The following is a 17,180-nucleotide window of genomic DNA, read 5'->3' on the forward strand; positions in this document are numbered from 1 at the left end:
TTATTCATAAAGCAAAGCCAATCCTACAGGGTGGCTTCCATCTGGGGGAGCCCCAGGCTGGGGGCCCCGCACCTAGCCTAAAAGTTTATACCAGCCTAGAGCTGGACACTTCTCTCTGCCTCTCATCAGTGCAGAGAGTTGGGCGAGAGAGAAGGGTAGAGACACAGTCCCAGGATGTGGGTGACTGAAAGTTTGGGGTCTGTCTAGGCTGTGGCCATCCTATGTCCCCTTCTCCATCTGTGTGGCCGGTGCAGCGTCCAGCTGCCAGGGCCCAGGGCCAGCCATCCGAGGAGGCCAGGGCTCCAGGAGCGGCAGTTCTGGCCCCAGCGTGCCCGCCTGCCCTGCCCCTACCTATGGTGACGTCCGAGGAGCTGTGCGCCTCCAGGAAGCGGTTGAGGTGATGCCAGACCTTGGGAATCCAGTCGATGATTTTCACTAGCTCCACGTTCCGCATCCGCCCACTGATCTCCGTCTCCATGAGCTTCCGCCGCAGGAACCGGCCCAGGAAACCCTTCACGGGCTCCGTGTGGTTGGCACAAAGCACCCACCTGGAAGGAGTCACAAATTTTCCACGGCAAAGCCCGGGGTCAACTTCATGAATCAAAGCTCATTAGAGCTGGAAGGTGAATATGCTAATACTGAAATTGGACTCCTCTGAACACTGCACAGATACATTTTTATTTAGTTTATTTTTTAATTGAAGGATAACTGCCTTACAGAACTTTGTTGTTTTCTGCCAATTATCAACATGGATCAGCCCTAGGTATATAGCCATGTCCCCCTCCCTCCTGAACCTCCCTCCCATATCCCTCCCCATCCCACCCCTTTAGGCTGTCACACAGCTCTGGTTTGAGTTCCCTGAGTCGTACAGCAAATTCCCACTGGCTCTCCAGTTACATATGGTAATGTTAAGTTTCCATGTTACTCTCTTCATACCTCTCACCCTCTCTGAGGCATGTGGGATCTTAGTTCCCTGAGCAAGGATTGAACCCATGTCCCCTGCATTGAAAGTGCAAAATCTTAAGCACTGAACCACCAGGGAAGTCCCCACTGTATGTATGCTGCTGCTAAGTCACTTCGGTCGTGTCCGACTCTGTGCGACCCCATAGACGGCAGCCCACCAGGTTCCCCTGTCCCTGGGATTCTCCAAGCAAGAACACTGGAGTGGGTTGCCATTTCTTTCTCCAATGCATGAAAGTGAAAAGTGAAAGTAAAGTCGCTCTGTCATGCCCAACTCTTAGCAACCCCATGGAGTGCAGCCTACCAGGCTCCTCCATCCATGGGATTTTCCAGGCAGGAGTACTGGAGTGGGTTGCCATTGCCTTCTCCGACTGTATGTATAGTAACTCACAATTCCTCACAGCAACCCCACACTACAGATATGACCACTATCCATTTTACAGATAGAAATTCCAAGGCACAGATGGAAAATCTCACTTGTTCAAGATCAAACAGCTAGTCAACAATCTTAGAGGAAGAGCTAAGATTAGAACCAAAACAGTCCAACTCCAGAGGCTGAGCTCTGACCACTTAGCTAACTGCCTCCTGTGCTGTGCCAGGCCTTGTGCTGGGCTGTGGGGCTGTAAGCAATGACAGAGACAAGAGTTCCTGTTCCTCAGGAGCTCACAGTCTAGCGGAGGAGGGAGATAAAAGAAATGAGACCTGACGAAACCTGGGGAGTCAGGGAAGGCTCCTCAGAGGAGGGGATGTCTGAGCTGAGACCAGAGGGGGCGGATGGAGCAGCTCCATGAGACAAGGCAGAAACAGAAGGAAGAGCAGGCGTTGGGGTGGGGGTGGGGCGGGCGGTGGGTGGAGTGCAGGCTGCAGCATCAGCAGGGGTGTGAACAACAGCATGGGGCGTCTCGTTAGACTGCCAGAGTTGCAGTGTAACCAGAGTTTAGACTTGACCCGCCAACCCAAAGGGGCTTGGATTTTGTTCTGGGGAGCCATTCGAGGACTTCTCGCATTAGGGTTTAGGGTCAGGTTAGAATTCTAGAATGCTCACTCTAGCTGTCACTGATATAGGGGATGGCCTGCAGGTGGCCCAAGGTCCAGGTAGGCATACTTGTTGGAAAATGACTAAAACAGGATTCTGGGAGATGCGTGGCAGTGACGGGGGAAGGAGGAGGGGCAGGGGGGAAGAGAATGATCTTGAGGGACATTCAAGAGAATGGACAAGACCAGGACGTCCTGGATGCAGAGATAAGCCATGATCCCAGTGACCCAAAGGAGTTGGTATTTCTCAGATAATTACAGTTCAGGTCTACTTTCAACAGAGATGCCAGCAGAGTGGCCATGAAAATGATCCGGAGGAGGGGTCTCATCCCGGGTGACAGCTGTTCAACCTTATCTAAGGGTCCAGGCAGGAGAGGAGTATACGGAGCCAGCTAGGTGCCAGAGCAAAGGGCATTTTGCAGTGGCAAAGGCAAGCAGCCACAGCTGAGCATAACAGACCTCCCACCCTGCAGCAGTGGGGCAGCGCAGGACGCGGCTGGGGCAAAAGGTTCCCAGCAGCTGGAGCTTGAAGGCCAGAGACCCCGCCCAGTGGAGACACTCTAAGGAGCTCTCACCGCTCTGTGTCACTTGGGACAGAGAGATGAGCCACTGGTGACATGCAGTCCACTTGCCTACAGCCCCTGAGTAGAGCTGTCTCCCAGGTACCAACCGCTACCCCAGGATATAGCATACAAGAGACCCGGGTTCTGCCACTGACTGGCTGTATGACCTCCTCAACAAGTCAACTAATCTCCCCATTTGTAAACTTAGAAGGATAAATTTAATGACTTGAGGCTTTTGTGAGAGTCAAGTGAACTAAGCTGGGAAAAATGAGCATAGTTTCAGGCATGTAACAGGTACTTGAAAAGAGACACCTTACCTGAAGTTGTGATGAAGCTGCAAGTTGGGAGTAGAAGAGGTAGCCTGATTCATCGTGCCAATTATGTATGGGCTGTGGAGGAAATGAAGGATGAAGGAAATGGAGAAGAGGGTCCCCGTGCACCTAAGCACATGGCTACCGGCTGGTGTCAGCCCCTCCCACAAGCCCCGCCCCACGCCACGCGCATGCGCTGCTCTCCCGGGGCCGCGACGTCCGGAGCCGCCCTCACCATTTGTGGTCCTTGCAGTTGAGCAGCCCGTTGAAGATCTCGCCCAGGGAGCTGACGTGATGCAGATTGTCCAGGATGATGACGAGAGGCATGTCCATGGCGTTGTTCTCGCTGGCACACTGGTCGGCGAGGTTGGACAGATACTGGCGCAATTCCTGTGGAACCCAGGGGAGTAGGGGGGAAGGAGCTCGTGAACGCCCCAGGAAGATGCTCGTGCTCGGGGCATCACCTGGGCCGGTACAGGCAGAGGGGTGTTTCCTGAGGCCACTCGGGGATCACGTGCTGATCCCCGAGGCACTTCAAGGCCTCAGTCTGGGTGCAGAAGAATGCAGACCGGGGAAGTCTCAGCTCTGCCTTCTGGAATTCTCCAGGCAACAGGAAACCCGGCAAGAGCACTGTGAGGGTGCCCAGGCATGGTTCTGTACACGATCTATCACTCTCTGGAAGTGCTGCCCCTTTTCTCGATATTTCTTACTATGCCAGCCTCCCAGGAAGCTCCTTGAGGGCAGGTGCCTTATACATCTTTGTGCATCCACGGCACCACCTGAGAGCCGCGTATAAGCCCTTGACGAATCAACACAGCAAAGGATGCCTCTCCGCCATGACCTGCTGATTAGTGTTGGGGCAGACAGACAATGAACAGGTGCAGGGAGACCATCTCCGTGCACAGGGGGTCTTGAAAGGTCTGAGTGAAAGGATATGCTTTGGTCTTCACTGTGAAGAATGGGCAGGGCAGTGTCTGGAGCTGGGAGTAGAACACAGCCCAGCTCGGCTGGAGTGAGAGGTAAGTCCGAAAAGGAAGAAAAAGAAGAACGTGCAATGGGGAAAGGCTGAAACAGACAGCTAAGGACCAGCCACTGAAGCCAGAATCACTATCTGATGGTGTTAGTGTCACAGTGACAACGGGCGTGACCCAGCGCCAGGCATGGCTTGGGGCCTCACACATACAAGCTCCTGGGGGTGGGTGCTGTGACCATCTCCGTGCTACAGATGGGAAGCTGAGGCATCCCTCAGTCAAGTGACCCGCCTGAGACAGCACAGAGGGTGGGTGCAGGGCTGGGCCTCCCTTTTAAGTCAAAATGCGGCTTTTAGCAAAGAAGAAGCCCAGTTTTTAAAGTTACTAGCTATTTCCCCTTCTTTTAGCTTCTCCCCATCATGGGTCCTCGGCCTCAGGCGCCTGACAAGGACAGGGCTCCTGAGGCTAGGAGCCCTCCCTCCCTTATTCAGGCTTACCGGGTACAGCTGGGGACTGGCTGAGGGGAGACAGTGGATGCTGAAATCAAGCCTGGCCTGACAGCCCCAGCCATGTGCCTGGGATCCTCTCTCGCTGGTTCCAGGAGAGGGTGCCTTCCCTGAGCTTATTCTCAGAGGGTCTTGGTTCAGGGGGCTCTGACCACTTCTCTTAGCCCTGCCCTTGTATCCACGTCACTTTGGGAACTTGAGAATGGCATGGAGTCCCAGCCCCACACAACCCACTGAAACAGAACGTCTGGGCATTGCATCTTCAAGGATGCCAACTGATTCTTAAGGTGGAAGAGTTGCTTCTGATTCACCTTTGATCCCCCAGCCCCTTTGCACAGAGGCAGTCAGAGTGAAACACCCAGAAATAGCCACTGCACGGATAATGAACAGGGTTGAGAAGATACCTCACAACCCTAAGCTGGGACCAAGGCAGACTGTCCAAGCATTTCCACTGCTCCCTGAGAGGCAGAACCAAGCCTATTTGTTGACTTTGGGGTTTAAGACATCGACTTGAGCCCCAGTCCACTGCTCAGTACCATATGAGTAGCCTTAGGTACGTGGCCATCGGCCTCAAGCCTCAGTTTCCTCCTCTGTAAAATGGGATCATGACAACTACTTCCTTGAAGGTCCTGCTGTGGGGAGACCCCTTTCAGGGGCAAGCCATCTGTAAATGACAGCTGTTGTTCGTATTGTTATTGTTGCTCCACAAAAGAAGGTTTCATTTTGGGAAAACAGGAGAATCTAGTAGGCATGTGATGAATTCTTGGTAAAGTGAAATGGAAGCATCTGGGTTAAAGAACTACCAGCTTTGAGCATCATGCCCAACTCATAGCAGGGAAGTAAGAAATAAACTATTGGGTTGGGCAAAAAATTCATTCAGGTTTTTCCGTAAAACCCAAAATGTACGGAAAACCCGTAAACTCACACAGAAAACCTGAATGAGTTTTTTGGCCAACCCAATACATCAACTTACACGTGGAACTTCTTGCTGGCGAGTTTGGGGTCAGAGCCTTCCTTTCCGCTGGATCCTTTCTACCCTCCTTTCCCAGACTTTTATAACCAGCAAAGGTGAGCACTGTAGGAAACGCTGCTTTGCCATCAGGGTGGTGGTGGCCTCAGTAGCTCTGAAAGGGCTGAGCAGCAGCCTCCGAACGACCGCCTCACCTTGCTGGACTTGTGGTCCACGTTGAAGGTGGCGACCACCCCGTCGGTCAGCTCCCGCCCCTCCCGGAGCACCAGGTACTCTGACAGCCGGTTGGCCAGGTAGGTTTTCCCGGTGCCACTGGGCCCTGAGAGGATGATCCGCCGGTGCTCCACGAGCAGGGACACATAGCGCTGCAGGATGGGCTTGGGGATCAGCGACTCGAACACCAGCGAGTCCAGGCTGTTTTCCGCGAGCCCTGTGTTTGAGAGAGACAGGAAGTGTTCACAGCCTGGCAGAGCGGGTGGCTCTCTCTGCCTGCCAAAACCCTGGGCTATCCCTTTTCTGGGCAGCCCCCTCATCAGAGACCCCCACCCACCCAGGGACACTGCAGGCTTCCTGCTCCCCAGCAGCCTGTACTCTGGCCCCTGCCTAGGCTGATGGTTCCAGACTCAGGTTTACCTTTCGTGTCTGGACACTTGGTTCTCATCTGTCCTCTGCAGAATTCCTAAGACGCTGCGCTTAGATTGTTTGTCGGGATTTACCGTTAGCGGTGGTGCTCGCTGAGATCTATTGTGAATCTCCCGTGTCTACCTGGACCCGTGGGCTGCCTCTTCACCCTCTTTCTTTCCTGCGTGCCCACACTGAGATACACCACGAAGGTATCAACACTTTTATTATTAAAAAGAGAAAAAATGCAAGCAGGGATCATTTGATTTGGGGATGTAAATACTGGCAGACCTACTCTGAGCTTTCCCACGACATGAGGATCATTCCCCCTCCTCTCTTGGAACAACTTCATTACTCAGGGCTGTTGGCTTTCTAAGAGCTGTTTTCTTGATATCATTCTCAAGAGAGGATCCAGCCAAGGTTACTTGTCCAGAACCTAAGGTAATTCTATTAAAAAAGCACCTCAACTTTCAATGGCTGAGTCAAAGATCTCTCTTGGTAAACGTCGCATTGCACTTGAAAATATATTGGTTATTTTCAAATATCTTTTGATACTGATTTCTAACATAATTCCACAAGAGAACAGACTCTGTATGATTTCAATACCTTTAGACCATGACATTTTTGCATCTTGTTTTATATGTCCCTAGATATGTTCCACTGTTTCCTGGTTTAGTTTATGGGAACTTGAATAGAATTTATATCCTGCTGCTGTGTGAAAACTGTATAAATCTTAATTATGTTGAATTGGTTCATAGTGCTTTTCAAGTCTACTATATCCTTCTACTTTTCTGCCTATTCATTCTATTAATTTTTGAAAGTTTGATATTGAAACTCCAACTAAAAACTTAATTTATCTGATTAAAAAATAATAGTAATATAATAGAACTACATATAACTTTGTTCTATATTTTCCAAGTCTTCCTGTAAATGTGTTATCATAATTTCATAATTAAATTTTTTTTAAAAAGTACCTCAAGAAACCATTATATATAGGAAAAAATAAATTGAAAGGAACTTATTTTGTTTTATAATAGCATTTTTCCATCTACATAATTAATTCATTACAAACAGATCCCCATAATGCAAGTATATGCTTGTTTCCAATCCTCCTCAACCAATGCAGTGACTATTCCAGTGGCTTCCCTGGTGGCTCAGTGGTAAAGAGTCCACCTGCAATGCAGGAGACACAAGAGATGTGGGTTTGATTCCTGGGCTGGGAAGATCCCCTGGAGAAGGAAAATGGCAACCCACTCCAGTATTCTTTTTTTACTCCAGTATTCTTGCCCAGGGAAATCCCATGGATAGAGGAGCCTGGTGGGCTACAGTCCATGGGGTTTTAAAAAGAGTTGGACACAACTTAGAGACAAAACAAAAAACAAATCACCCTGATGAAGGATCCCCAATGACATCTGGGTACAGGTCTAAAACCTTCCTAAAACTGGTCTCAATAGCGCCTACACTGGCTCAAAGCTTAATGCAAAGTATGGGGGAAGGGGTGGGGTCTCCTGTCTAAACTTAACAACAACACAGGGCAGGGATTAAAACACACTGAAACCCCTCTCTCTGCTCTTCAGTGCTGTTTCAGCCTCTTGCCATAAACTCCAAGGGAAGGAGTACTTTGCAGACGAACTCACTTCAGAGCACATAAAGCCACAGCCCCTGCCCCAGTACCACTGAGGTGAATCATCTGCAGCTCATGGATCTCTTTCAGCTCAAATCCTTTGGTGGTTTTTAGTGCCTTGAAGGCCTAAGTGTCAGGCACTACAGGGAAACACAGAAGAGTCAGGTATCACTTAAAAACAAGCCCGAGCTCACCCCTGGAGATGCTGAAACAACCTCATGTGCTGAGAGCAGCACCACCTGCAACTCCACGGTGGGGTGGCCTGGATGGGAGGCAGATAATCCTGCCACTGTTTGGTCTGATCTAAGTAATGGGTCACTCCTTTTACCTGTCAGCATTTCCAGTGTTCACCTGCTCGCCAGCGTGGATGAAAGGCAATTTAAGGTCATGGCGTATCAGGCTTTCCTTAAAGGGTTCTCGGGGTGGACAGCTGTTGTTAGGGTGTGCTTGGCAGCCCTCCCTTCTCTCCTTGCAGTGGGGCTCTTGTAGGGAGTTCATTCCAGCTGTCCAAGCAGAGCTGACCAGCACCTGCATCTACCAAAGCTGGGTGTGTGGCCAGGCTGAGCCAAAGCCTCTCCCTGGTCCCTGTGACTGGTTTGGTAATGTGATGAGTATTTGATTCACAGTGGGCCAGAATCCCGGGTAGTGCTAGTGGTAAGGAATCTGCCTGCCAATGCAGGAGATGTTTAGAGAAGCAGTTTCAATTACTGGGTTGGGAAGATCCCCTGGAGGAGGGCATGACTACCCACTACAGTGTTCTTGCCTGGAGAATGCCACGGACAGAGGAGCCTGGTGGGTTACAGTTCATGGGATTGCAAAGAGTTAGACATGACTAAGCGACTTAGCTTGCACACACAGGCCAGAATCACCCCTAAGAATTTCCTGTTACACTTGTCCCCTTTTAAAAGCTTCCTAAGTTTAGAAGGATGAGTCAGGGCCATTGATCAGCCAGGTGCAGAAAATTCAATAAATAAGCAAAGCTGAGGTAAGCCTGGTCCTGACGGCATTGCTGGAGCTCCTGGTTCCACCTGTGCTTGAAGTCCATGCTTGGATTTTCCAAGTACCTGAGCCTGTGTGTTTCCTTTAGGCTAAAGCTAGTTTTTGAGTAGGTTTCTGTCACCTGCAGCCCAAGGCCACAATTGTGGAATGAATGCTAACAAATAAGGCTGTGTATGTGGCTCAAACAGGAACCTGCTGCTTGTCACCAGAGAAGCAAGACCTTCCTTCCTACTGATGAAGAATGCTGGGTGCTTTCGGAAAACCTCCCAACCAGGAGACAAAGTTTGCATCAAACAGCCCCCAAACTACAGTCAAAATCAGTGCCTTCTGGGGAAGATATAAGATGCTGTGAAGGTTGAGCTTAGAACAGTGTTTAGCAATCTCTTCTTTAGGTGGTTCATAAAATATAGGAAAAAGGGGTTTTGCAGTCATATGCATTTGTATAAGATTGGATCATTCAGCCTTTTTAACAGTTAAGAATCAGGACATTAAAGTGGTAAGTGTTAGTCAGTCATGTCCAACTCCTTGTAGCCCCATGGACTGTAGCCTACCAGGCTCTTCTGTCCATGGAATTTTCCAGGCAAGAATACTGGAGTGGATAGCCATTTCCTTCTCCAGGGGATCTTCCCAACCCACGGATAGAACCTGGGTCTCCTCCATTGCAGGCGGATTCTTTACTGTCTCAGCCACCAGGGAAGCCCCAGGACATTAAAGGACAGAGGTTTTAGAGAACCCATATGCCTGTTCACCACCCCCAAACTCAGATGGGAATAATGATTATTTGGCCATGAAATTTTCCCCCCCACATACTCTGTGAGTCTAAAGTTCCAGAGAATACAGTTTGGCCTGAGGTGTAGCCTCTCTGGGTGATGAGGCAATCAGAGGGTTGAGTAGCATCTTGCGTGGGCAGGAGCGTCAGCGTTTCTTGGGGTTTTCTGAGTGACTCCTCCCTGGCCACAGTGCCCTGTGGCCTCTCCCATCTGTAGAGCAGGACCGTGTCCAAGGCTTGCCAGCAAGAGTAACTCACAGGTATCAGCAGAGCCCCATTTCAACATTAAGATTCCATTATGTCAGAGTCATAAGGCTAATGGGACCTCTTGTTATGTAATTTCAGCAATAAACTAAAATTGTTTGTTTCCAATGGTGGTTGAAAATGCTGAAGACTGTTGCTTAGGTAAGTGTAACTGCGGTGGCAGGGGGAAAAAAAAATACAACCCACATTCACACACACAAATGAAATCCTGGCCACTGGTTCCTGTGCCAAGTCACAGAACAAACAATGCAATTCTGGAATCTCCCCTCCTGCACGTGGCCGGATTACCTTTGACCGCCACGGAGATGGTCGTGTTCTCCCCCACCAGGTAGCCGCAGGGAAGCAGTTCGGGGGTCTCGGAGGTGTTGCTGCGCTTGACGTCCCCGATGCTGTAGCCAAGGACACTGTCAGAGTTCAGCCCCAGCTGACTCACTGGGTCAATGTGAATGATGTACTCCTGGAAAAAATCAAATAAAGACCCCGTTAAAGATGTGGGGAAAAAATCTGTGGAAGACTCACGGTTTCATTGGGTGATTTATGATCATTTTCTCCTCTTCCCCAGCTGATGCCTGAGTTGAAACTGACCTATGGAATGGGGGGCAGAAGAGCTGACTTTCAATGGAGGGGGCGGTGTCCTCATATCACAGGCCCCCTAAAGCACAGATTTATGTGGTTAGTGATGGGAGGGTGGCAAACTCTCACAAGATGGTGAACGTGTAGTCTGGATAAACCAAGCAGAGAAGCTATGGTGCCTTTCCTCTAAGTTCAGCTGAAGTTTTAAAGACACTGGGGCCTGTGAATGGGGCTGGAAAATGCATGAAGAAGTGCATGAAATGCATGAAAATTCTGATAAGAAATCTCTCCACCAGTCCCTTCTTTTGGCTCAGGTCAAAGGCCATACTAAATGACAAAGGGAACAAAACTCCGGGCTGCTAAAAAAAAAAGCAGCTCTAGAGTTTTACATAAACAAACATGTGTTTAATTTGGAAAGTGTTCCAAATTAGATTAGTGATTGAGAGGTTTTAGGTCAGTGACCTTGGAACAAAGTCCACAGGCTCTGTGGTAGCCAAACAACTGAGATGGAATCCTGATAACAAGCTGCTGCCTTTAATGGTCTCACTTCTCACCTGTGACACCTCCCTGGCTCTTTTCAGCCTGATCTGTGGTCATTTTAATCCGAGGATGTCCCAACTGCCCATGAACAGAGACAAGGTTCCGGCCGGGGCAGCAGGCTTGGTCTGCCCTAAGCCATTTCCACCCTTTTACCCCGTCCCACTTCTGCAGACTGGTCTGCCAAAATGGGAAGCAAGCTTGAGTCCAAGGACACAACTTTCTCTGTGTGAAGCCACCTCAGTCTAGATGCTGGGAAACTAGAGCGTACTAGGTTAAAAGTCAGATTTCGAAATCAGACCAACAACCAGACCAATATGGTCTCTGACACAGAAAAAATGTGGGCTATTATTAATACTTGGGGATGTGATGAATGAACACTCTGGTCACTGACCTACTTTAGGGCAACAGCCCAAAAAATGTACTAAAAGCTGCTTTCAGATCACCAATACATCAAGGTTCACCTAGATGCTCATTAGTTATTTCTCCTTTGGCGAACACCCACTCCAATGATGTGATTAGAACGAACAGAAAAGTAACTGTGCCAACATCCTTGACACTAGCTCTGGGTCAGAAGTCAGTGTCACACACAGCACAAATCACAGACTCCGAAATGTTGGCACAGGACCCTGGGCAAGGTGGATCAGATCCCCTCACCAAAATGAAGGGTGGAAATGTGATGTCTTGGCCCCAGCCCCAGAACACACGGTGCAAGACGCATCCAACAGGCCGTTCTAAGGTGAAGACAGAACGTGGCCATTAGCAGTTCACTTTGAGAGGCTCGTGCAACGGTTCAGGGCTGGCGAAACGCCCCTCGCTGGCTGGCCAACCTCTGCAAAGGGCAGACGTTCTCGTCTGTTGGTCCTGTCACCAGTCTGTACTTAGCATCCTCCTTCTGTTCCCTTGACAACCAGGCATAAGTCCCAGCAACGGAAGAATGTGGGAGAGGGGACACAGCCCAAGAAATGACCAGGTTCAGGAAACAAACCACCCTTTCCTTTCCTGAGGCCCAGGCCCTCACTTGGATGGCTGTCTCCACGAAGAACTTACTTTGAAGAGCCGTCTAACCACCCCATCAAGCACGTCCCACTTCGTCTTGCCACTGACTCCAATGCAGCCGATGAGGAAGAGGTGTGGTCTGGAATCCTAAGGGTGAGATGGCCACAGGTGAAAAACAGGTGGATCCTTTCTGACTCAGGCTAGCAGAGGACTCGGATTGTCTTAGAACGCCACCGGTGGCTTGAGAGGGGCTCATAGGTCCTATTTGCTTTAACACCAGATGTGACTTGGACCTAATGCAACTGTCTTAAACACTTTCCTCCTCTATCACAACCCAGGGGTCAGGAAGAGAGGGTCTCCTTTCTAGAATCTAGAACCTTTTACTGAACGTGTACCTCATATGGATGTCGATCACGTATCCCCTGTGGGGAATACTCTCTTCTCTCCTTTCTGCCATCTCTCCCTTTCCAAATTTTGCTTATGAACTCACCTCTTCCAGGAAGCCTTCAATGATTAACACACCAGGCTCAGCAGTCACACTGCTTCAATAGTTCTGTACACAACTTATATGATGATATAGTCTGTGCTTGTTTATTTTGAGGTATTTGTCTTATTTGTCTATCAAGTTTGTCTCCTTGTTATATCTTAAATTCCTTTGGGATTTTTTTCTTTTCTTCTATTTTTTAATGATATTGATTTCTTTTCTTCTAGTTAAAATTTTAAACATGCTCAGTTCTGAAAACCAGTAAGACTCCCAGAAGTTCACACACAAAAATAATATTTTTCTACTTCACTTGCCTCGCTGCCCACAGAGCTCTGCATAGTAGGGGCTAACTGATCACACTGACTAAAGGAAACCAGTAGAACATTCTTTTCTGTTTGGTTTTAAAATACCTGACATGCTGATAAGAATATATAATTAGGAGGGTAGAGAGAAGTGGGGAGAGCTGGGGGTATATTTGCCAGCTGAGCAACATCAGCAGAGAAGAAAGCACCTGTCTTGCAGTGAGATGATCTGGCCCCACCACTTGCCTTAGGTAAGTGATGCTGGGGTCCTGGGTTTGTCAATTGTACAGTGGAGATGACAAAATCTGGGCAGCCAACCTCATCTAGATGTTGTGGTGATCCAGAACAACACCATTTTGGAAAGGGACAAAGTTTTATAAAGTGTTAGATCTGTTTGTGTTGATGATCATTAGAATAAAAGGCATTCACAGGTATCATAAATTATAAGAATGACTTCCCCCTTGGTAATCTATCGCTCTACCAGCCAAGCTCTGAAAATGGAGTTATTTATTGGATCTTTCTAAACTAGATGATGCTCAGACCCCTAGCAGCTCCCCTCTTCAGTGAGGCTAGATGGCCACCCACATATGGAATCCTCTGGCAGAGAAGTCTGGCTAGAGACGCTGTGTTCTGATGGCCACTTTGGGCTCCCAAGATCTCAGAGCCTTTAATAGCATGTTGGCTAAAATACTCAGAAATAATAAGCAAGCAAAAACTTCAAGGGACTTACATTAGAGGCTCATGAGGCCTCTTACTTATGGGAGAGGTGGTCATTCTCAGCATCATTTGGATTTAATCAATGACTAAAAATCAACTTTGATTATCAACCCCTGCCCCCCACCCTAAAACAGTCTGATGAGGTTATGACCTCTGGACCCTGGAAGAGAACATATCACTCAGATGCCCCAGCTTCAGCAAATCAGGATGTCCTACCATCTCCACTGCCAGCACCTGTGTGCTCCTGGGCTTGGCCACCTCTGTCTCCCAGGGTCTACTTGGTCAGCAACCTCTGACGACTGGATAAAACTGGTGCTCTTGGTCAGCTGAATTTGGTCAGCTTATTTCTGTACCTTCTGTGCTAAATAAATGTGCTTAGCTGCCTTTGAAGAGTTTTGGGAACATACTAAATTCGGACAAGCCGTTTCTGATTGATGTTAATGTTTAGTTAGATACTTGAAAGTGGGGCAGCCTGGACCAATTTTAAGGAGTCTTTATAGAGTTTCCAAACACAAGAGATAGGGAAGGGCCGTTTGTTCACGTTTGTGGCATCAAAATGCTGCTGGGGATTTAGGGTTAGTTAGGGAAAGCGTTAGTACTATTTCTAAGTCACCCAGGCTCCGAGATGATGGGTGTGATGATGGAATCACTACGCTAGGCAGTTCTACCTGGGGAAGGGGCAGGCTGAGCAGGGTAAGGGATCCAACTAACCTCCTTCCACTTCATTTCCTCCTGAAAGCTGACAACTATCTTAACATGCCTGCCTCCTTCCTTCCGAGCCGAGCATTCACCAGCGTCATCCAGCAACATGTCTGCGAATGGAAAACATCGACAGCCTTAGGCACATGGGACAGCAAAGCCGGCCTCCTGACACCCCCGCTGCTTGTCGGCACAGCAGCAGGACAGACCGGGTGTCGCCGTGCAGGGGCCACAGGGTGGGGGAGGGGGCAGGGGAGGGGGCAGCATGGAGAGTGCAACCACAGAACCAACAGCGGGCCAACCGAGGAGCCAGCGGGCTGATGCACCTTGCTGAATGGAAGTGCGAGGGAGACTCAACCAGAACGATAGCAAGAGCAGCCTCATGGATAAGAAATCAAAAGCGTCAGCCTCGGTAGGCTTACAAAGAAAACCTAGATGGTGCTCGCTAATTATCCAGCCAGCCTAGAATCCAGCCCCAAGGCAGGAAGGTCATAAACCAAGCCGTCATCCCAAGTGGGACCATATACCACGAGGGGGTGGTAGGCAGCATACAGCTCGCAGGTCAGCCTCTTAGAATGGATCAAACACAACTCAGCATGGTGGGCGAGGGGATCCAAGCTCATGGCTTGGAGATCTTGGGGCACTGGAGCAAAGCATGACAGCAGTCTAACGGCTGGGCTCATGTTGGTAGCAGACGCACACCCACATATACACAGACACACACAGACACACACCCTAAGTGCACACACGCCTCTGCTTCTCCATTGGATCTGCTGATCTGCTCATCTTGGGGCTCCTGCTTAGAGACCAGAGGGCCAACTGCAGGCCCTGTGACCCCACTCACCCAGGCTGCTGGACTCGGCGAGATTCAGGCTGTGCTGGGAGAGCCCCAGGGACTGCCTGGGGGAGGCGGACAGGGACACCTGGGAGGGCGCCCGGCTGCAGCCACTGCCTTGAGACTCTGACTTCAGCCGGTCATTCTCAGCCTTCAGCTTCTCTATTTCACTCTGTAAAGGGGAAGGCAGAAACTCACTCACTGGGCGGATATACTGTGACCAAGCCTTTTCTGGAGGAGGAATTTGAAAGTTCCCTGCAGGGATCAAATGCGCATCCTGGCCGAGGTAAAGTTACACTCTCAGAGACATTGTTCGATGTGGTTCCTTTGCTGTATACAGAAGGCCTCTCTGGCAGGGGAAGGTCTGAGAGCTGGCCTTCTTTGACAAAGGCCTCAGAAATCTTTCCCAGAGTAGGGGTGGTAGGTGGAAGAATTCATATCTAAGAAGTCTGAAAACCTCTGGGTTTCTCAACCCAGGCCTTTACTGCAGGACTTGATATCTCAGAGCCTTTAATGAGCTGGTACGCATTTTAAATCTGAGAGGCGCACAGAGCATGCAGTATCTCTCAAACAAATTTGATCAAGGAGCTTTCTTTTCACACAGCCTCTTGTGGAATGAGTGTTCCATGGAACCTCCTTTGGGAAACACTGCTCTCCAGTTGAGGTCCGATTTGGTAGAACCCACAGGGGTCTTTTACTCTGTATTTGTGAAGGACCTTCTGTGTGTTAAGAACTGGTGCTCACACATCCAGAGGAAGGGACTCAAAAGAGAATAGCTCAGAAGACGCAGATGCCTTCAGTCTGCATCAGAAGGTGAGAGGAGCCGGGGACAGAACAAATCTATAGGGATTCAGAAGAGGGCACCGCACTAACACTCCCAGCTGCAGGACTCGAAAGGGCTTGGCGCAGGAAGAGGCGTCAGGCTGAGCCTTGGGCGAAGGGTCCAACCCGGAAGTGCAGAAGGCTGTCCCACGGGGGGCGGGAGCGTGGCGGGAACAGCTCCTCCTCTGCAGCCTGGGGCTCACCTGCATCCTGTTCATGGCTTCCCGCAGCTGGTCCAGCTGGTGAGCAGAGCTGAGGGCTTCCAGGCGGATGTCGGTCAGCTTCATCTCCTTGTCTCTCAGCTCGTTTCGGAGCTGCATGACCGTCTCAGCTTCGCTGTCCATGCACTCCGAAATGCTAGGGAAAGACAAGTGTTGCTGACCAAGGCAGCTCTGAGTGCAGCTCCTCTGAGTTGCCCCCGGCCACTACATCATCAGGTTTGTTCAGGAGTAATCCTATATAAAAGGGGCTTCCCTGGTGGCTCAGATGGCAAAGGACCCCGTATATCCAACTCCCTGGTGCTTCCCGGAAGTGAAAGTGCAAGTGCAAGTTGCTCAGCTGTGTCCACCTCTTTGCAACCCCATGGCCTATACAGTCCATGGAATTCTCCAGGCCAAATAGCGGAGTGGGTAGCCTTTCCCTTCTCCAGGGGATCTTCCCAACCCAGGGATCGAACTGGGGTCTCCCGCATTGCAGGCGGATTCTTTACCAGTTGAGCCAAAAGGGAAGCCCAAGAATACTGGAGCGGGTAGCCTATCCCTTCTCCAGGGGATCTTCCCAACCCAGGAATTGAACTGGGGTCTCCTGCATTGCAGGTGGATTCTTTACCAGCTGAGCCATGAGGGAAGCTTCCTGGAAGTGACAATAGCAAGAGCACCTGAAATTCACAGACTTCATTGCTTCTCTACACTGTTTGCAGAGTTCTGGCAATCTGAATGGTACGCCCTCTAGCCAAATTCCAGAGATTCAGGGATAAACAGAAGCCAGCCAAAGAGAACAGTAACTTGGGGATTTGACACCCTCTGTGAAGTATACACAAGCTGGGCCCCTATAATGACACTATATAGCCCTTGATATCAAAACCTACTCAGAGAAACAAGGTCCACTGTCTATTTTAAAGATTAGACCCTCCAGGCGCAGATAGCTGAGGGTGATTTTTATTTGCCAAAAAGGGGAAAAAACTGACAGATACAGGTGGGCGATGTTAGTCTGTCTCTGGTCATGTTCTAAAGCCCATTCCTTTAAAGGTGTTCAGAGAGAGAAACATTCTTTCATTCCCCCACCCGACACTGCTTAATAAGCCCATGGCAAGGAAGAAAAAAACATCTCAGGTCATTAGCAGAGAGGATGGTATGACATGAAAACCAAAATTTTATTTGAAACACAGTGGTGAGCAGTCCTACCCCGGCTGGACACCAGATCAGGGGACTGTGGGACCCCGTGAGTCCCTGTTTTAAGAGGTGGTGCTTCCAGACTGGGTTCCTTATTTGATTACTGAGGTCTGTCCTTCTGCTACCTGGCAAATCAGCACAAACTGGGAGATCATAAGAGTAGTGATGAACTGCAGTGTTAGAAAAGACAGTTCAATTTAGAAAAGGTTCTGTTGATTTCAATGATAG

The 17,180-nt window shown here is 49.6% G+C and overlaps 1 protein-coding gene across 7 annotated transcripts in view; it reads right to left on the minus strand.

The window, feature by feature from the left end:
* Window positions 1-17,180, minus strand: part of NAV2 (neuron navigator 2) — a 425,616-nt gene that overhangs the window by 13,133 nt on the left and 395,303 nt on the right. For all 7 annotated transcript variants that reach the window (XM_061406213.1, XM_061406214.1, XM_061406212.1 and 4 more), the window contains 9 exons: window positions 15,765-15,918; window positions 14,749-14,911; window positions 13,917-14,017; window positions 11,754-11,849; window positions 9,882-10,050; window positions 5,511-5,746; window positions 3,105-3,259; window positions 2,876-2,947; window positions 352-548 (listed from right to left, as the gene is read on the minus strand). In XM_061406213.1, the coding sequence (XP_061262197.1) occupies window positions 352-548; window positions 2,876-2,947; window positions 3,105-3,259; window positions 5,511-5,746; window positions 9,882-10,050; window positions 11,754-11,849; window positions 13,917-14,017; window positions 14,749-14,911; window positions 15,765-15,918 (1,343 nt within the window). The remainder of the gene's footprint in view (window positions 1-351; window positions 549-2,875; window positions 2,948-3,104; window positions 3,260-5,510; window positions 5,747-9,881; window positions 10,051-11,753; window positions 11,850-13,916; window positions 14,018-14,748; window positions 14,912-15,764; window positions 15,919-17,180) is intronic.

The sequence above is a fragment of the Bos javanicus genome, chromosome 29 (genome assembly GCF_032452875.1).
Source record: "Bos javanicus breed banteng chromosome 29, ARS-OSU_banteng_1.0, whole genome shotgun sequence".
Taxonomy (NCBI): domain Eukaryota; kingdom Metazoa; phylum Chordata; class Mammalia; order Artiodactyla; family Bovidae; genus Bos; species Bos javanicus.